The 20,296-nt window shown below is 61.2% G+C and overlaps 1 protein-coding gene across 1 annotated transcript; it reads right to left on the minus strand.

Moving 5' to 3' along the window:
* Positions 1 to 6,425: 6,425 nt before the first annotated feature.
* Positions 6,426 to 8,663, minus strand: EGR4 (early growth response 4). Its single transcript, XM_054295127.1, has 2 exons — positions 8,194 to 8,663; positions 6,426 to 7,914 (listed from the first exon to the last, which is right to left on the minus strand). Exons 1-2 carry the CDS (start codon positions 8,330 to 8,332, stop codon positions 6,605 to 6,607), a joined length of 1,449 nt encoding a protein of 482 aa, XP_054151102.1. The 5' UTR covers positions 8,333 to 8,663; the 3' UTR covers positions 6,426 to 6,604.
* Between the last annotated feature and the right edge of the window lie 11,633 nt (positions 8,664 to 20,296).

Consider the following 20,296-nt stretch of genomic DNA (forward strand, 5'->3'; position numbering starts at 1 on the left):
ATCGAGTGGTGCCGGGCGCTGGAAGAGATGGGGGTCAGTGATACCGGGGTGAGGTTCCCCGAAATTCCCTCCTTGGTCCTTCCTTTGGGTGCCCTCTGTGGCTCCATCCCAGCCTCCCGTGTTCCACCCACCCACGTGCATCCCCTGGGTGGGCACAAGGTGCTAAAGAAAGTGCCAAAAATCCCACCTTGGCCCTTCTTCTGGGTGCCCCCTGTGCCTCCATCCCAACCTCCTGTGTTCCTCCCACCCATGTGCATCCCTTGGGAGGGCACATGGTGCTGAAGAGGGTGCAGAACCATTGGGAATGTGCAGAGCCCTTGGGAATGTGCAGAACCCTGGGAAGATTCAGAGCCATTGGCAAGCTCCACAACCCTTGTGAAGACCCACACCTTTTGGGAAACTCCACAGCTTTTGGGAAACTCCACAGCTTTTGAGAAGCTCCACAGCCCTTGGGAAGGCCTCCCAGCCCTTGGGAAGGTTTACAACCATCTAGGGGAACACAGCCACCAGGAAGGGGCACAGACCATGGGAATCTCGCTCCATCCACCCCCAGCTTGTCACAGGAGGTGGCAGGGGTGACCCTTTTGCTCTCTTGCCCAACCACCACCCAACGAGCTCCTGCAGCATTAGGGGTCCCCAAGGGCCAGGACCATCCCTGTGTCCAACACCAGGAGCAGCTCCTGGGATCCCTCTTCTCCAAGAGAAGGCAAATCCACCCTCTCCTGCTGGATCAGCCCATGAAGGCTGGAATGGGATCCATCCCAAGAGCTCTCATCCATCCCTGGGCTGCCCAGGGGACATGGTGGCCTCTCCTGCCTGGTGGGTGGGGGTCCCTGTGGGACCTGGTTCACCCCCCAATCACAAAATCCTTCACGACATCAGTGGGGGGAACCCCACCCCTGAGAAATGGGATAAACCAGTGAAAATCCACCCCAGGAGGGTGCTGAGGTCCCCTCCAGGCTGGGAGGCACAAACACACCTCAGGGCACAACAATTTTCATTCATTTATCATTCAAACATGAAAACTGTGATGCTTTCACCCCAACAACACCCAGGGCACCTGTGGGTGGGAGTATCCCCTGCTCATCCCTCTGCAATATCCCATACAGGGGGATTTATCCCACCACCCTAAAAGCCCTCAGAGCCCCCCTGCATCCCACAGCCACCAGCTGGTGAGCCCTGAGCTGGCACGGAGCCTCCATCCATCCCTGCTGGTCCCAGGGCAGCATCCCTGGTGGCTCAGCATCCCCTCGGAGGGACAACCAGGCCACGAGGCTGGGAAACCATTTTTTAAGGGAAAAATCAGCAAAGGCGAGAAATCCACGCCAGAAATAAACCCGGGCTGAGACGGGAGGGTGTGTGACCCGCTTGGCTGCGCTTTGGGGCCGTGACCAAACACACCCTCCCACACCAGCCCCAGCCGGGCAGCACCGGCCCGGCCCGGCCGGAGCCCGAACCGCGGCCAGCACAAAGCACGGCCGGACACTCCAGCCGCTGCCGGGGGATGAGAAAGCGCTTTTCCAGCGCAGGGACGGGGAATCGGGCCGTGCTGCCTCGGGCCTGGGTCCCTGCCCGCCTCTCCCGGGCCACCCGAGCAGCCCCAGCCCAGATTTCCCGGCCCAAATCCACGGCAGGATCGGCCCAGGTGGATCGGGAGCGCTCCGGGTGCTGGGCAGGTCCTACCCCGGCCGCAAACCTCGCCTGGCTCCATCTCCACGGCAACAGCCGGGATTTGAGGGGACGTTCGTGCAGTCGTTACCACGCTAAGAAACCCCACGGGCATCCGGAGCCGGGAAACGCCGCCGGGAATGCAGCATCCCCGCTACCTGCCCTCCATCATGGAGCCTGCCTGCCTTCCTGGGCATTGTTCAACGCTCCTCTGCCCACCCAGCCCCGAAAAATCACCGCAGGCAGCTCCCAGACCGGCTGGAGAGGGAGGGATGGACAGGAGAGGTGTGGGGATGCTGCGGGTGGGGGCGATGCCCGGGATGGATGGAGGGCGGGTGATGCCGGGGTGGATGGAGAGCGATGCCGGGATGGATGGAGGATGATGCCGAGCTGGAGGGTGATGCTGGGGTGGATGGAGATGCCGGGCTGGATGGAGGATGCTGCCCGCCCCGCCGGTCCCCGTCCTTCCCCGCGCTCCAGCGGGGTGGGAGCACCGTGGTGGGCGAGGACGGCACACAGAGTGCCCGGGGGAGGTGGGCATGAAAATCCGGATGGTTTCTTTGCCCCCCCAGCCCCCGGAGCAGGGAGCGGCGGGTCCGTCCTCACAGCCTGGCAGCGGCTTTGTCCCCGCCGCGTCCCGCTGCTCCCGGGGGCCCTGGGTGAGGAGCATCCTGGGGACGAGCCGCCGCCTCCCTGGGCACCATCGCCGCTCCATCCCATCCCTTATGGCCCCGTACCTGCTTCTGGCCGCCGAGCTCCGGCGCTGGGCTCCTCCGGCCAGGGCAGCATCCCTCCCGCTCGCCCGCGGGCCGCCCCCGAGCCGGGGGTGCGGGGTGGGGGCCGGAGCCCGCACAGCCGCTCCGCCGCACAAAGGAGGCGGCTCAGGGCTGCGCCGGGGGATGCGGGGCACGGGGGATGCGGGCACGGGGGTGCGGGGCACCGGGGATGCTCCCCGCGGCCAGCAGCTCCATGCCAGGCAGGCCCCGGGGAAGGAGGGAGGGAGGGAGAGAGAGAGAGAGGGAGGGAGGGTGGTGGCTGCGGGGTGGGGGGAGGAGGAGGAGGCGGAGGAGGAGGAGGAGGAGGAAGGCAGGAAGCCGAGGCTGAAGGCCCCGGCGGGGTGCTGGGAGGGTTCTGGGCACCCTGGGGATGGCGGCTCCCCGGGGCGCTGGGGGCTCAGCACGGCGAGCAGGGGAAGATGCAGGGATGGAGGGAGGCGGAGGGCGAGCGCCGGCAGCGCCTCCTCCCCTGCAGCCGGAGCCGGGGCTGCTCGCTGCCGGTTCCTCCCGCACAGCTCCCTCTGCCTGTCTCCCCACGAACACGGCGGGCCCGGCTGCCATGGCAGCCCCCGGCCCGGACCCCCTGTGCCCACAGCCCCTGGCAGTCCCCAGACCCCCTGTGCCCCCTGCCCCTGGCAGCCCCCGGCCGGGATCCTCCCGAGCATCCTTCCGGGATTGCAGGCGCAGGTGTGGGGCCAGCCTGGGCACCTGAGTTGCTCCTGCCTCAACCCGGGCTGGGCACAGGTGCCAGGACACGGCTGGGTCCCAGGACAGTCCCTGATCATCCTGTCTTCATCCCTGGCTTGATCCCCATTGAGTCCCCGAGTATTCTGCCTTGGCCCTGATTGTGTCCCTGAGCTCCCTGGCTTGGTCCCTGGCTGGGTCCTGAGCTGGTTCCTGATCATCCTGGATTAATCCCTGCCTTGGTCCTGATTGTGCCCCTGAGCACCCTGCTTTTGTCCCTGCCTTGGTCCTGATTGTGTCCCTGACCATCCTGGCTTAATCCCTGCCTTGGTCCTGGTCCAGTCCCCAAGTACCCTGGGCTGGTTCCCAGCTTGCTCCTGCTTGGCTCCAAGGCTGCCCTGGTTAACCCCTGCCTTGGTCCTCTTGGCTCCAAGGCTGCCCTGGTTAATCCCTGCCCTGGTCCTGCCTCAGTCCTGAGCATCCCCTTTTGGCTCCATCCCCAGCTGGTCCCTGAGCACTCTGGTTTAAGCCTGGCTTGATCCTGATCCAGCTCCTGAGCCCCTCAGCCTGGTGCCCGTGCCAAAGGCATCTGGCACTGCTGAGTTCCTTCTCTGGGGTGAGCACGGGGTGTGGGCGCAGGGGATGGCAGTGCCAGGCCCAGGGTGGTGCTGACACGGGGGCAGGAGGGTGTCCCCATCCCCTGGGACATGGGGTGCCACCCCTGTCCCTCCTGCATGTGTGCCCAGTGCCACCTCAGCCTGGAGCACCTGCCCCAGAGGCTGTGGGGTGGCTCTGGGGAGGCTGTGGGGTGTGTGGGGTAGCTGTGGGGGGTGTGGGGTGGCTGTGGGGTGGCTATGGAAGCTGTGGGTTGGCTGTGGGGAGACTCTGGGGTGGCTCTGGGGTGTGTGGGGTGTGTGAGGTGGCTGTGGAATGGCTCTGGGATGGCTCTGGGGTGTGCCCCATCCCTCCCACCTCCCGGGCAGCGCTGCCAGAGGAGCAGAGGGCCAAGGCTGGAGCGGTGCCTCTGCAGAGCTCCAGGCTCCCATCAATTATGGATGGTTTCCTGAGGGGTATTAATCAAGGCCTCGTGCATCATTGATGGCCAGAGGTGCAGGGACAGCTCGGCTCTGCTGCCCAGTGGGATCCTGCATCCCCAGGGAGGGGCCAGCCCAGCCCTTCCCAAAGGAAACCTGGGCTCATTATTGACCATAAAGCTGGGCTGCACCCCCAGAAAAGGTTTTCCCGGGCTTCTGGGGACACCTGCACCCCTTGGAGTGGTCCTGGCTCAGGATTGGGCTCCCACACCCTGGGAGGGCTCACCTGAGGGTCACCAGCACCCTTGGGTGCCATGGGGGAGTGAAAATTCAGGGACACATCTGAGGGGAAAATCGAGATTTCCCTCTTATCCAGCTTTCCTCCTGGCCCCTTCCCACATCCCATCTCTGCTGCCAACCCCCCATGGCCTGCCCAGCTTCCCGCCCCAGCTCCACAGGGCCTCCACAGCCCATGGGAGCTCGGATTCTGCTGGGACACCTGGGACACCAAGTTCTGCTGGGACACCTGGGACACTGGGTTCTGATGGGATTACTGAGACACCTGGGACACTGGATTTTCTGGGACACCTGGGACACTGGATCTTCTGGGATTAATGGGACACTGGATCTTCTGGAACGCCTGGGATCCTGGATTTTCTGGGATAACTGGGACCCTGGATTTTCTGGGATTACAGGTGTTTAGCCCCAGAATGCTGCAGCCCACATGCAGACAAAGGGATGAGGGGCATGAAGGAATAAAACAGGGTTACCCCTGTCTCCTTCATGATATGGCTGGGGGGCAGATCCCCTCTCCAGGGCTGCAGGAGGGGACAAAATCCATCAGGAAAGGAAAGAGTAGATCGAGCTGTGGCCCTCCCTCTGCCAGCAAAGGAGCATCACCCCTAAATCACCTGAGCATCCATGACAATGGCCTGGCCCTGCTGCCTCCTTCCCACGGCACCTTCTCCCGATTAACGAGATTAACCAAAACTCGGCGTGCCCCATCGAGCACCTCCCCTGAGGGGCGGGACTGTGGGATTTCGGGATTGTCACTGATTTTTAACCACCACAGGAGGGAGGTGCTTCATGGGAGGAACATTCCTGGCTGCAGCAGCCTCTCCTGAGCCATTCCCGGAGAGGGGAACCAGCATCCCTCTACCATCTAAAACCCCAAAAGGGAGGCACAAACAGCCTCTCCTTGTGCAGGGCTCCCCATCCTGTCTGCCTGGATCTCTCCAACCCTGGGGCTGAGCCAGGCTGGAAATGGGAACGGGAACCTCATCCTATTTCCTGAGGGTGAAGTGTGGGACATCCACATCCCACTGGGAGCCAGGATCCCGGAATGGGGGCTCTGGGCTGGGCTTTGGGGGCCCCAGGGGAGAGGAGCAGATTCCTGCAGGACCAGCCCCAACAGAGCATCCCAGAGCCACGTCCTGTGTCTGGAGGGAGACCCAGCACAGGGAGCAGGGATCCCTGCTCTGCCCGGGATGGAGCCCTCCTCCCCACCTGGGGATGACCCTCACCTGGACTCTGAGGACGCTCAGGAGCTCTCGGCACTGATGGATCTTTTTCTCCCTACTAATTATGGAAGCATCTTTCAACACCCCCCCCCCCCCCCCAAAATGCAGCAGCAGAGGTCAAAAACCCAACGGAAATACAGGATGGAAAGGCAGAGAGCAACCTCAGCGAGGGCTTGGATCAGCTCAGATCTTTAATTAGAAAAATAGACACAAATTTGAAATATTCCTGATGGAGGCCTTTTCTTTTTACAAACATAATAATAATAATAATAATAATAATAATAATAATAATAGTACTGAAATCACCTTTCCCAAGGGCTTGTTAGCACCGCTTGCCAGAGCCCGGCGGGGTCTCTCTCCCTGGGGAGAAAGGACGGGAGCAGCCGCAGCCCCGACCGTGCCGGCTGGAAAATCTCCGGGCAGGACCATCCTGGGAAGCGCTGGAATCCATGCCAGGATCCTGGGAAGCGCTGCCTTGGGAAATCACAGCGGGGCGCTCCCAGCGCTGAGTGTCCACCCCGTCGGTGGTGATATCTGTCCGTCTGTCTGTCTGTCGGACGGGAAATCTCCAGGCAGGACCATCCTGGGAAGCGCTGGAATCCATGCCAGGGTCCTGGGAAGCGCCGCCTCGGGAAATCTTAGCGGGGCGCTCCCAGCGCTGTGTCCACCCGTCGGTGGTGATGTGTGTCCGTCTGTCTGTCTGTACAGGGCTCTCCGCTCCCCTGCTCGGAGCGGGAGCTGTGGGATGGCTCCGCTGCCATCCCCGTCGGGAGCTCCGCTCGCCTCCCGCATCCGCCCTGGGCCCGGCCCGGCTCTGCCGCCTCTCGGGGCCGCCCGGGAGGGACCCCCAGCCCAGCCCAGCCCATTCCGGCTCTCGGTGAGAGCTCGGGCACCTCGGGAACGCCGCTGGCCGCGCTGGGGCTCAGAGCGGGCCGAAGGACAGCCCCACCGAGAAGAAACCCAAGCCCTTGAGCTTCTCCTCGCTCCGCGCCTTCTGCTTGAGGTGCACCTTGCTGTGCCGCTTCTTCTCGTCCGAGCGGGCGAAGCGGCGGCCGCAGGTGTCGCACGAGAAGGGCTTCTCGCCGGTGTGGGTGCGGATGTGCGTGGTGAGGTGGTCGCTGCGGCTGAAGTTGCGCAGGCAGATGCGGCACTGGAAGGGCTTGTGGCCCGTGTGGATGCGCAGGTGCCGGTTGAGCTCGTCGGAGCGGGCGAAGCTGCGGACGCAGTTCTCCACCGGGCAGGCGAACGCCTTCTCGTGGGGCTTGGGGCAGAAGCACTTGGAGGAGCACTTGCTGCGCCGAGCCTTCTTCTTGGGCTCGGCCAGCGCGGCGGGGCCGGCGGGCAGCAGCGAGGGCAGCGGCGGGGCCGGGCCCAGGAACTCCGGGGGAGGCACGGACGGAGACGGGTGGGGATGGAGCAGCTCGGCGGAGCCCAGCAGGCCCGGCAGCACCTCGGGCTGGGCCAAGGAGGCCTCGAAGTCCGGCATTAACGGCGTGGGCAGGGTGTGGATCTTGCTGTCGGCGAAGTCCCCGCGGGCCGGGAAGTTCTCTGGCTCGCAGCCGAAGCCCAGATGGGCTCCGAAGCAGGCGGCGTCCTCGGCCAGGCTGCCGAGCTCCGGCTGGCAGCTGACGGACAAGACGCTCTCCATCTTGGAGCCCAGCGCGGGGAACAGCCCCTGGCTGCTCTCGGGGGCCGGGAAGCCCTCGGCAGAGGGGAAGGCGGCGGGCAGGTAGGCCTGGTGCTGCTGCGAGAGCGGCTCCCACTGGGCACAGGCGCCTTTGAACTTGTCCAGGGGCGGGGAGCCGGAGGACAGCTTGATGTCCTGCTTGCTGTCCAGCAGCTTGGGCTGGAAGAAGCACTGCGAGGTGTTTCCCGGCAGGGGCTGCGCGCCCTCGGCCGCGGGGAAGGCGCCGTAGCCCGGCTCGGTGAACGGGGCCGGGCTGGACCCGCTCATCTCGGGCTGGCACGGCGGGTACAGGTCCAGCTGGCTCGGAGCCACCTCGGGACAGGGGTAAAGAGCGTCCAGGTGCCGCTGGTGGCCCTCGGAGGAGGCGAAGGGGGAGATGCCCAGGATGCCCGACATCAGGTTGAAGAGGGATTCCTGGTCCTGCGGGTGCTCCGGGACCGCCTTGATGAAGAAACTGCCGGTGTAGCTGAGGGAAGGCGAGGGCTGGCTGCCCAGCAGCGAGTAATCCACGGCCCCGCCGCTGCCGGGGACGCCCAGCAGCTCACCTGGGAACAGAGGGGACGGCGGTGAGCGGGCTGCGGGGATGCGGGGCCGGGGGCGGGATGCGGGAGCAGCGGGAGCTGTTGCGTCACTGCGAGGTCTCCGTCCCCGAACCCACAGGGAGCCCTGGGCTCGCCCCCTCCCCCAGCGGGACCCCCAGGACCCCCGCCCCGAGCTCGCTGCACCCCCGGGCAGGGCTGAGGGCGGAGGAGGGGCAGGTTCCCGGCTCCTGGAGCATCCAGCGAGCATTCCCCGCGGGGTCCCTCATCCCTGCCCGCCCTTACCTCCAAGGAAATCGGCCTCTGCCAGAAGTTGCTGCTCAGGCTGCCCCAAGCCCTGCAGGTCTCCGGTTTTCATCTCGCAGCTCTCCTCGTACTTGGAGTAGAGCGGATCCGGGCAGGAGAAGTCCATAACGTTGAGCATCTTCCCTGGAGACGCGGCCGGAGCGGGGGGGCCGGGCTGGGACGAGCCGGGGATGCTCGGGGAGGGCCGGGAGGAGCCCGGGATGAGCCGGGGAATGCCCGGGGAGAGCCGCTGGGTGCTCGGGGGCGAGGCGGGAGGTGCTGCGGGCGAGCCCGGGGATGCTCGGGGCGAGCCTGGGTTGAGCTGGGAGCGCTCGGGGTGCCCGCACCGATGCCAGGGATGCTCGGGGACGAGCCGGGCCACGCTCGGGGAGCCCGGGCCGGTGCGGGGGATGCCCGCGGCAGGTGCCGGGGACCGTGCGGGTGATGCTGGGGGGTGCGGGGGGTGCAGGGGCGGGGGGCCCGGGCGCTGCGGGGGCGCTGCGGGGGCAGGGCCCGGGCGGGGGGCGCAGGCAGGGCCCGGCGGCGGCGGCGCAGCCCGAGCGGACACCCGGAGCTCCCTCCCCGCCGCCCCCTTTATAGCGGGAGCGGGGCTGCTCCGACCTTCCGCCGCAGCCATTTCTGGAGTCCCCAGTGAGGCTGCCGTGACGTAAATGCCCATATATGGACTCAGGATGTAGGCTAGGGAGTCCCAATAAGGAAATCTCTCCCGTGACGCGATGCCCTTCCCTCCCCCTTCCCTCCTCCCCTCCCCCTTTTCTCTCGCTCTGTTTTTCATTTTTTTCCCCCCTTCCTTCTCTCTTTTTAACTAATAATCGCGATATTTTTAACAGATCTCTGCCGCTCGGTGCGCGCGTGTGCCCAGCATCCCCTCCCGCGGCCGCGGGTGTGCACACGCGTGTGCAAGCCCCGGGTGTGCAGGGCGAGCCCGGGCTCGCACCCTTCGCTCCCCCGGCCTTTGGGGCATCCCCGCGGCTCCGGCCCCTGCTCCGCAGCCTTGGCTCCCGTCCCACCGTGGGCTGGCTGCTGCGCTCCCGGATTTGCATCTCCCCAGGCTCTCCTTCTCCCCGCGCTATTTTTTCCCCGTGAATGCCTTTTGTTGCTCTTGCTCCTTCTAGAAGCGCCAAAGGTGCCGGGTTTGCTCTTCCTCCCCCCTGCCCTGCCCTCCTCTCCTTCTCAGCCGCATTTTGGATGCGGCGGCTCTTGGATGGGAACGGGAGGTGATGCCGGCTGCTCCTGCGGCATCCGAGCGGCCCCGAGGAGCAGGGACAGAGGAGACGGCACAGAGGAGCAGGGACAGAGGAGCAGGAACACAGGAGCAGAGACAGGAGGAGCAGGCTCAGGAGGAGCAGGCACAGCCTGCCGAAGCTCAGCCATGGCTGCCCCTGGCTCAGAGCTGCGCTGGGGAAGGCAGATCCATCCTCCTGCAAACCCCACCGTGTCCAGGGGAAGCTTTCAGATCGGGCTCGGCGGGATCGGAGGGATCCTGGCAGCGCCTCCACCCCGAGCATCCTCAGCCGTGCAGGGGGAAGGCTCTGCCAGCCTGGGCCGTGCTGCCCGCCCTGCTCGGCTGCTCCCAGAGCTCCAGCACTGGTCTGGAGCTGATCCTGGACAGGCAGGGATCTCCAGCTGACCCTGAACATGCAGGGATCTCCAGCTGACCAGGAACAGGCAGGGATCTCCAGCTGATCCTGGATGGTCAGGGATCTCCAGCTGACCCCGGCCAGGCAGGGATGCTCTGGGCAGGGCATTGTCAGCAGCTTCCAGCACACTCGGGGTGGGGAGGGAAGATTTGTTCGGGGCATTTTGGCTGCTGGGCCCACACCTGCTGTGAAAGATGTTCAGACCAATATTTGGGGTGTAAATCCCTGTCCATAGAGGTATCACCCCTGTTCATGGAGCTCACAGGGGGATGTAGCCCCCTGTTCATAGAGCACACAGAGGGTACAACCCCCTGTTCATAGAGCACACAAACCCCTGTTCACAGAGCACACGGCAGCCCAGGTGAGCTGGGTGTGCAGGAGGGAGGCTGGGCATGCAAGGGGCTGGAGAAGAGGAGGACCCCTCCCTAAATTCCTGTTTCCCTGCCTGCAAGCGCTTACAGCCCTGCTGGCAGGTCAAATGTGCCCCAGATGTGCTGGGGCTGTGTCCCAGATGTGCCGTGCCCGTGCCCAGGGCCGTGCCAGGCTGTGCCCACCTGGCAGCAGCAGGTGATAGCCCCGATCCCGAGCTATTCCTGGCTCCAGGATGAGTCACAGCCTCACCTTGGGCAGATCCCCGGGATTGGTGTCTCACAGCACCTCCCCTCACTGGGGGCAGCTGCTGCCTCTGCACGCCCAGAGCTCTGGGGCAAGGGGGCAGGAACCCCCTGGGCACTCATGGAATGAGCCCTGAGGTTGGCCTGCAAGTAAAAGGGGGGATGGAGAGGTGCAGGCAGTGCCCAGAGTGTGGAAGTGTTCCATGGCATCCCATTATTCCCTGTTTGTCTCCCATTATTCCCCATTTGTCCCCTCACAGGAGATGAGGGGAGCCCAGGGCAATGGAGTTCAGTAAATCAAAGTCAAAACTTCACCCTGCAGTGCTCAGTGACCCTGGAATCTGGAGCTTCAGGACATTGTGGGGACCAGGATGGTGACCAGGTTGGAAATATTCCCCTGTGGCACTGAAGACAAGCCCAGCCTGCTGTGAGGGATGTGCTGGATCCAGCCAGGGGCTCCTGGGTCTCCTCTCCACCTCTCCCTGGCTGCATCACTGGGGCCACCAGGCCTTGGTGACTTTAGGCTATTTGGCTGTGCCTGTTTTGCTGTCAGGGATGTCACCAGAGGATGTGCTGGGCCCCTGCCATGCACACCCTGGGACAGCTCTGCTGCCAGCACAGCAGCTTCCCTTCCCTCCATGGCAAACACTGTCCCTCCTTTGGGACAGCACCACGGGAGCCTCCCTGCCACAGCCACGGTCTCACAAACCTGCCCTGGCCTTCAGGGCTGCTCCTGGAATAGTGGCAATGGTTCAGAGGAGAAAATCAAACTTCATAGTGTGGGTTACAAAGCTGTGCAGGAGGGGCTGCAGGGTCCTGCCTCATGTCCCACCTCCCCTGGATGAATGCCTTCATCCTTTAACCCCGATAGAAATAGAGATTGCTATTTTAAAGCTCTTTCTGTTCTGTTTTTATGTGACAAACCGAGGCAGTGGGGAGTGACCCAGTGTGGAGCCGTGTGCTGTGCAGGTGACTGTCACAGACATCTTTTCATTAAAATCCTTTCTTTAGGATTTTTCTCCCTTCTGAGGAGCTGTGGCCTCAGCAACAAAATGTAAACAATGGTTATCTGCTGCTGTGGAATGCAACAGGTGGATCTGTGATTGGTCTCCCGTGGATGTTTGGATTTACTGACCACTCACGGCAGAGCTACTCTTGCTTTCTGCTGGGACACAGCCCTTTTTTATTCATTCTTTTTCTATTCTTAGCTTAGCTAGCTTCTGAGAACTTTTCCTTCTATTCTTTTTACTATAGTTATAATGTTATATATATCATAAATAATAAATCAAGCCTTCTGAACATGGAATCAACATTCTCATCTCTCACCCTGAAGACCCTTGCAAGCCCAGTAACAGGTTACAGCACTTTGGAGTGACCCAGGACGGAGCTGTGTGCAGGTGACAGCACACATGAGGTAATGGCAGCGTGACCGTGGCCGTGCCAAGGCTGGCTCAGGCGCTGGCACCGCATCTCCCGGGCCAGAAGGGGCTCCTGGCTGCCGAGGAGGCGGGATTGCCGTCCTGGGGGGAATTCTGTCGTCACCAGGAGCAGAAGGAAATCCGTGATCGGAGCCGTGTCCTGCTGCCCCGCTTTCGGGGCTCTCTTTGGGGTCATTCCCCGGCCCCGGAGATGCTGCAGGAGCCTTTCCAAGGGCTGTTTGTGTCTGGAGGCTCCCCGGTGTCCATGGAGCAGTGCCCAGCCCAGGCCCAGCTGGGCAGAGGGATTTGGGCTCCCTCCATGAGCCGGGAGCATCCTCGGGGCAGCAGAACGCCCCAAAGCAGGGTTGGCTGTGCCCCGCATGCACCTGGGGGCCCAGGGCTCTCGGGGGGCTTGGGTGGCTCCAGCCCCCCCTGAATGCACCGAGGGCTCCTCCGGTCCGGACACCTGATCTGTCCCGGCTGGAACCGCCCGTCCGTGCTGGGCTCCTGCCCGGGCTCCTGCCCGGTCACCCTGGGCTCCTCCCTGGGCTCCTGCCTGGGCTCCTGCCTGGGCTCCTGCCTGGCCAGATTATCACCCTGGGCTCCTCCCTGGGCTTCTGCCTGGCCATCCTGGGCTCCTGCCCATTTCCAGCTCCTGCCTGGCCACCCTGGGCTCCTGCCATGCTGCAGATCCTCACCCTGGGCTCCTGCCTGGGCTCCTGCCACCTCCAGCTCCTGCCCTGGGCTCCTGCCCATCTCCAGCTCCTCATCCTGGGCTCCTGTCCCTCCCCAGCTCCTCACCCTGGGCTCCTGCCACCCCCAGTTCCTGCCTGGCCAGCTCCTCGCTGCTCCTGCTGGCCCTGCTGGGTCACCTTTGTGCTGCCACCAGCCCAGAGCAATGGCCCAGCACCCTCCTTCCCTCCCAGCTCCCCAGTCCCAGTTCCCCAGTCTGGGCAGCTCCTCCCCAGCAGCTCCTTCCCTCCCTGCTCCCATCCCAGCTCCCATCCCAGCCCCCATCCCTGTTCCCAGCCAGGGTTAGAGCACAGAAACCAGGCTCAGCTCCTGGCTCTGGCTGCTTTCCCCCCTGGTTCTCATCCCTGGTGTGCCCTGCCCCTTCACTGGCAGGGGTTGGCAGGGGTTGGTGCTCTGGGACTCCCAGCCCTGTTTGAGGGAGAAGCTGCCATGGAAAGGGGGAGAACCATCCTCTTCCTCCCGCCCTGCCACAGTCAGAGAGGGGCTGGGGGAGCTCTGGGAATGGGACTGAGCTTCCCTGTGGAACAGGAGCCCCAGGGAGGGGCAAGGGCAGAGATGGGCAGCGCTGATGTGAGGCTGGAATTCATTTTTCCAGAGGGATGGGCTGAGGGCTGGCTCATGGCCACCAAAGCAGGGCAGCATGCCGAGAGCCCTCAGGCAGCTGGGGAAAGGTGCAAACACCAGGTGTGTGCCCCAGGCTCTGTGTGCAGGGCTCAGGCACCTCTGCAGCACCCCATGCCCTACATTCAGCCCTCCCCAGGGGATTTTCCTGCTCATTCCTCTTGGAGCCCTCTCCGTTTCCTGTGCTGGGGGATGATGCAAGTCTTGGCTGTGAAGAAATCAATCCCTGTTTCTGTGCCTTTGGAGCCTTCCCAGTGTTTCCACCCCTGCAGGTTCAGAACCTGGGTGTGTGCTGGGTGCTCAGTGCCCTCTGTGGGCACCAGAGCCCCCTGTGCTGCTGGGCAGGGCTGGGAATTCCCTGTTGGACACTGAGCCCTTCCAAGGCTTCTCTCATGGACAGGACAAGCCCTGTGGGCTCTGAGCTGCTGCTCCTCAATGTTCCAGAAGGTGCTTCTGGAACTCCAGAGTAGATTTTGGCCCTGGAAGCTGAGGGAAAGACTCAAGCCTCAGCACCTCCCAGTTCCCCAGCACGTCCATCCCTCATGGAACAGCATCCCTTAGGAATCTGTCTATGTGGAGCAGCCAATGGGATTTTAAAGGAATTTTATTTTATTTTAAAGGGATTTTATTTTATTTTAAAGGGATTTTATTTGATTTTAAAGGTGCTTTAGAGGGAAATGCTGCTGATTGCCCCTGTGGCACGAGGGGCAGGGGAGGGCACCCAGAGGGCCCTGCAGCACCCAGGGCCCTGCAGCTGCTGTGTGGGTGCTGCACCCAAGGCTGGAATTCCCTTCCCACGTCCCCTTTGTGCCACCCCCACCAAAGCCACAGCAAAGGCAGCGCCAGAGCCCTGAGGGGCCAGCCCAGAGCTCCCCGTGCCAGGGCTCAGGTGCAGAGGGGAAGGAGCAGTGTTCCAAGCTCTGGGAGCAGCCATGGGTCCCCAGGGGCTGGGTGGCACAGGGTGACAGCTGTGACTCCTGCTGGGATGGGCACAGCGAGCTCAGGGACACTGGAGCAGGGAATCCAGGATGGTTTGGGTGGGAAGGGACATTAAACCCCATCCAGAGGGGCAGGGACACCTCCCATGATCCCAGGTGGATCCAACCCCCAGTGCCCAACCTGGCCAGGGATCCAGGCGCAGCCACAGCTGGGAATGCTCTGGGAATTCCAGCCCAGCCCCTGCCAGGGAACAATTCCTCATTCCCCAGATGCCATCCGCCCCTCTGGAGCGTGGATCTCATCCCCTGCCCTCCCTCTCCTGCTCCATCCATCTCCCCTGCCAGGAAAACTTCCAGAAGGCGGCAGAGCTCAGCATTGCCATGGAAACGGGCCCGGGCCCAGCTCTGCTCCTGCTGCTGCAGAGGATGGAGGCTCCAGAGCTCAGGAACCACCCTGGGAGCTGCCCAGGGACCCACGGCCCCCTCCTGCTGCCCCCAGCCCTGCAAAGGGCAGGGGATGCTCCAAGGGCAGGGGGGATTTCAGGGGATCCTTCTCCAGGTGGGATTTTCAGGAGATCCTTCTCCAGGGGGGTTTTCAGGGATCCCTCTCCAGGGAGGGCTTTCCAATGGAAGATCCTTCTCCAGGGAGGGTTTTCCAATAGGGGATCCTTCTCCAGCGGGGATTTTAGGGGGATCCTTCTCCAGGGAGGATTTTCCAAAGGATCCTTTTCCAGGGGGGATTTTCAGAGGATCCTTTTCCAGGGGGGGATTTTCCACAGGGATCCTTCTCCAGGGAGGATTTTAAGGGGGAAATCCTTCTCCAGAGGGGATTTTCACAGGGATCTTTCTCAAGGGAGGGTTTTCCAAAGGATCCCTCTCCAGGGAGGATTTTAAGCAGGGGATCCTTCTCCAGAGGGGATTTTCACAGGGATTCTTCTCCAGGGAGGATTTCCAGGGGATCCTTCTCCAGGGAGGGTTTTCAGGGGATCCTTCTCCAGTTGGGATTTTCAGGGGATCCTTCTCCATGGAGGATTTTCAGGAGGACCCTTCTCCAGAGAGGATTTTCCAAGAGGATCCTTCTCCAGGGAGGGTTTTCCAGGGGATCCTTCTCAAGGGAGGATTTTCCAAAGGATCCTTCTCCAGAGAGGATTTCACAGGGATCCTTCTCCAGGGAGGATTTTCAGGGGGGATCCTTCTCCAGAGGGGATTTTCACAAGGATTCTTTTCCAGGGTGGGTTTCCAGGGGATCCTTCCCCAGGGAGGGTTTTCAGAGCATCCTTCTCCAGGGAAGGTTTTCCTCAGGCCTGTGTCTGTGTCAGGGCAGCCTCAGCAGATCCAGCAGCACCAACTCTGCCAAAGGGACTCTTTGTTTTTAATTCGTGGCCAGAGGCTGGAATTTCAGAGCCCAGGCCAGGGTGGATGGTTATCTCCCTGCTGGTTTTGGGTTCTGCACATCCCCACATCCTCTGGGTGCTCTGCTGGCCACCACAGCCCTCCCTGCCCCTCCAAGTGACTGATTCCTTCTCCTGCATCCCTCTTTTCACCCCAAGCTGCTGATTTTGGGGTAAAACCTCTGAAATGTGGCAGCTGCCTGCAGCTCTGGGGTGGCACTGAGTACAGGGATGGCAGAGCAGCTTGGCACAGCTCCTAAAAACAGGCAGCAGTCAGGAATGGTCTGTGCTGCCCCAATAACCCAATCCCCATCAGGAATGGTCTGTGCTGCCCCCAATAACCTAATCCCCATCAGGAATGGTCTGTGCTGACCCCCAATAACCCAATCCCCATCAGGAATGGTCTGTGCTGCCCCCAATAACCTAATCCCCATCAGGAATGGTCTGTGCTGACCCCCAATAACCCAATCCCCATCAGGAATGGTCTGTGCTGACCCCCAATAACCCAATCCCCATCAGGAATGGTCTGTGCTGACCCCCAATAACCCAATTCCCATCAGGAATGGTCTGTGCTGCCCCCCAATAACCCAATCCCCATCAGGAACGATCCCTGCTGACCCCAATAACCCAATTCCCATCAGGAACGATCCCTGCTGCCCCCCAATAACCCAATCCCCATCAGGAACGATCCCTGCTGACCCCAATAACCCAATCCCCCCAGACTGGGGGCACAGCTGGTGCTGGCAGCTCTGGCAGCAGCACAGGAACAGGATCAGGGTTCCTGTTCCCTCCTGCCCCAGTCCCAGTGGTTTTTGTGGGGTTTTGCACACAGCAGGAGCATTAACCAGGCCCAGGGTGAGCACAGGGCCAGGCCAGGGCTCCCAGGAACCAGGATTTGACTCCAGCAAAGTCAGAAATTGGAGGAGACCATTGTCTCAACCTCTTTCCTAAACCACCTTTTTTCCCAGGAGCTGGTGTGACCTGATAGAATGGCTGGGAAGCTGCAAACATTCCCATGTCTTTCAGACTGAATGAAATGATTCATTGAGCCCCAAACAGGTTTTCCTTCATTTATCTCACGCTGGTTTTAATCACCTCTAAACAAATTGTGCGTATTTTTAAATAAACCATGTTTCAAACCAGATCACTGGACTGCTTTATTTAGAAAAAGCCTGGAGCAAAACACTGAACTTTAATTTTTTTAATTTTCAGCTGAAGCTCCCCAACGAGCCCTGGGCATCGTTAGGCTCCTAATTAGCTGCAGGCACCCCAAAGCCCATGAGGGGTGCAAACCACGAGGGCTGGACAGGGATTTAGGGGCAGAGCTTTAGGGACTGGGCTTTAGGGTAGGGCTTTTCTGGCCGGGCTTTAGGGGCTGGGCTTTTAGGGAAGAGCTTTTAGGGGCAGAGCTTTTGGGGCTGGGCTTTTAGGGCTGGCAGGGGCTTAGGGGCCCTTGGGGCTGCCAGGAGAGAAGGTGGGAAGGGCTGGGATGGCTCAGGTGTGCTGGGGACAATGCGGTGTGCAGGGATGGCACAGGAATTTTGGGGACAGTGATGTGTGCTGGGGTGGCACAGGTGTGTCAGGATGGCACAGGTGTGCTGGGGACAATGAGGTGTGTGGGGGCAATGAGGTGTGAGGGGATGGCAGAGGCGTTTTGGGGACAATGAGGTGTGTCAGATAGCACAGGTGTGCCAGGATGGCAAACGTATGTGGGGACAGTGAGGTGTGTGGGGATAGCAGAGGTGTTTTGGGGACAATGAAGTGTGTGGGGACAATGAGGTGTGCTGAGATGGCACAGGTGTGTGGGGATGACCCAGGTGTGTTGGGGACAATGAGGTGTATGGAGATGGCAGAGGTGGTTTGGGGACACCCAGCTGTGTTGGGGACAATGAGGTGTGCAGGGATGGCATAGGCATTTTGGGGACAACGAGGTATGTTGGGGTGGCACAGGTGTGCTGGGATGGCAAAGGTATGTGAGGACAGTGGGGTGCATGGGGATGGCAGAGGCGTTTTGGGGACTATGAGGTTTTTAGGAACAATGAAGTGTGTGGGGACAATGAGATGTGTGAGGATGGCACAGGTGTGTGGGGATAGCAGAGATGTTTTGGGCACAATGAGGTATTTTAGGAACAATGAAGTGTGTTGGGGACAACGAGGTGTTTGAGGACAATGAGGTGTGCAGGGATGGCAGAGTTTTTTGGGGGACAGTGAGGTGTGCAGGGATGGCACAGGTGTGTTGGGGACGATGAGGTGTGCTGGGATGGCAAAGGCATTTTGGGGACAGTGATGTGTGCTGAGACGGCCCAGGTGTGTCAGGATGGCACAGGTGTGCTGGGAACACTGAGGTGTGAGGGGATGGCACAGGTGTGCCAGGACGGCAGAGGCGTTTGGTGACAATGAGTTGTGTTGGGGACAATGAGGTGTGCAGGGATGGCCCAGGTGCATTGGGGACAATGACATGTGTAGGGATAGCAGAGGCGTTTGGGGACAATGAGATGTGTTGGGGACAACGAGGTGTGTTGGTGACACTGAGGTGTGCCAGGACCCCACCCAATGAGGTGCAAACCCAGCCCCACCATCAGATCACGGTTCCTCCAGGAGCCATCGGGACCAGCCCCGGCAGGGCCAGGGCACAGAGGCTGAGCTGGCCGGGCAGGGAGGGGCCCTTTGCTCCCCCCGGGTGGCTTCGTCCCCTCCCTGCCCGGGCAGCCACACCCGGTTCCAGTGCCCGGGGGCATTGCTGGGAACTGGGGCTGGCCTGGGAGCGGGCAGAGACTCGAGCGGGGTGTGCCCAATCCTGCAGCTGGCACAGCATCCCTGCAGCTGGCACAGCATCCCTGCAGCTCCTGGGGCTGGGCAGAGCCCTGGGGATGCTGACACACCAACCTGGGTGTGCCCAGGTGGGCAAGAGACCCCTGGGCTGTGCCAGCTCTGGGGTGGCAGTGCCAGGGCAGTGCCCTTGTCCCCTGTGCTGGCACTGCTGGGGCACCTCCAGTGCTGAGGAGAGCCCTGGAGGGGCTGGAGCGTGGCCAGGGCAGGAACAGAGCTGGGAAGGGGCTGGAGAATCCCTGAGGGAGCTGGGAAGGGGCTGCAGAATTCCCATGCTTGGGCAGCCCAGAGGAGTGAGAGGGGAAATTCTGCTCCTCCCGTGGCTGAACTGCAGAACAGATTTGATTTGTGTTCATTCACATCCCACACTCCAGCTCAGAGGTTCCCTAATTAAGCTCCAAGGCAGCTCATTTGAGGAGTTCCACGAGTGTCCCTGCACTCCCAACCTTTGGCATGAATATCGTGGAGTTTGTTAATGTAATTAATGCTGAAAACCAGGAGTGCTCTCATTTCCCTCCTGGCTCCTGGAGCTGAGTCAGGAGCACAGCCCTGCAGCCAGCAGCATCACTCAGGCCTGCCTGGATGGAGCTCCTGGCTCAGCAGCAGGAATGGATGGCACAGGGCTGCCCTCGGAGCCTGATGGGTTTACTGCACTGAGAGCAGAGTTAATCAATCTCCCTGCTGCTCTGATTAATGATTCTGGAGAGCTCTCCTCATTCCTGGAAGCTTTCCTGAAAAGGAGCAATGAGCTGGTCAGGGAAGAAAATCACTGTCACTAATGAAAAGCTTTGGATAAATCCATTTCAGAGCAGGGCTGGGCCGGGTGTGTGATCCCTCCTGGTGATCCTGAGGAGGCCATGGGCACCACGGGAACAGTGCTTGGAGAAGCACCCAGGGCTGCAGGCAGCTGGAATTAACTGCATGGAGTTAATTAATTAACTGCATGGCATCAGCTGCATGGCATTAATTAACTGCATGGCATCAGCTGCATGGCATTAACTGCATGGCATTAATTAACTGCATGGCATTAACTGCATGGGATTAATCAGCTGCAGCCTCTGCAACACCCCAGGCCACTTCACTGGGTGCTCAAACACAGAATCCCACAATTGTTTGATTCTGCAGCCCCTTGCCAGCTCCCTCAGGGATTCTGCAGCCCCTGCCCAGCTCCCTCAGCCCCTGCTGGGTCTCCAGACCATGGCACAGCACCAGGTTTGCCCCCAGGTGCCCTCCAGGTCTCTCCTCCCTGGGCACACCTGGAGCTCCAGCCCTGCTCCAATCTCCAGGAGGGAGAAGGAAATGCTCCTGTCCCTCTGCTTTGTGCCCAGGGCTCTGCTGGGTGGCTCCAGGGGGACTCTGGGGTCACAAGGATTTCAGGGAGTCACCCCATAGGGACAAAATAGGGCTTGGCCTCACTGCCCTGTGCCAAACACAAACAAACAGAATTAGCAGGGAGTGTCCATAGAAAGCCCTGTCAGGAGGAGCTGGTGCTGGTTTCAGGGCAGTGCTGGAGCCTGTTGTTGTGCAAAGTTCCTTCTCTGAGCTCCCTTGTGCCCCTGCTGTCCCAAGGAAGGCAGGATGTGTCCCTAGGGTGCTGCTGGATGCAGGCAGGGCACAGGGCACAGACAGGGCTGATGTGACAGCCAGGGATGGCAGATGCAGCTCAGCTCACGCTGGTTTCTCCTACCCTGCTCCAGTTCACAACTAAAAATAAACAGGAGAAGGAGCTGAGTCTGCTTCAGGGAATTCTGGGGCAGTAGAGAAATAAAAATAAAAGGTGGTGTTCCTGAGGGGAGACACTTCTGAAGCTTCTTCACCTTTTTTAGTGATGGCCCTTTAATACTCTGCCCAGGGAAAAATCACCAAATCAATGATTCT

Source organism: Melozone crissalis, unplaced genomic scaffold (assembly GCF_028551555.1).
Source record: "Melozone crissalis strain CALT ecotype California unplaced genomic scaffold, PUWL_Pcris_2 ptg000006l_1, whole genome shotgun sequence".
Classification (NCBI taxonomy): Eukaryota; Metazoa; Chordata; class Aves; order Passeriformes; family Passerellidae; genus Melozone; species Melozone crissalis.

Coding starts and splice junctions, on each gene's coding strand:
- EGR4 (XM_054295127.1), bottom strand. CDS start 8,332: ATGCTCAACGTTATGGACTTCTCCTGCCCGGATCCGCTCTACTCCAAG. Junction 7,915..8,193: donor AGAGGCCGATTTCCTTGGAG/GTAAGGGCGGGC, acceptor CTCTGTTCCCAG/GTGAGCTGCTGGGCGTCCCC.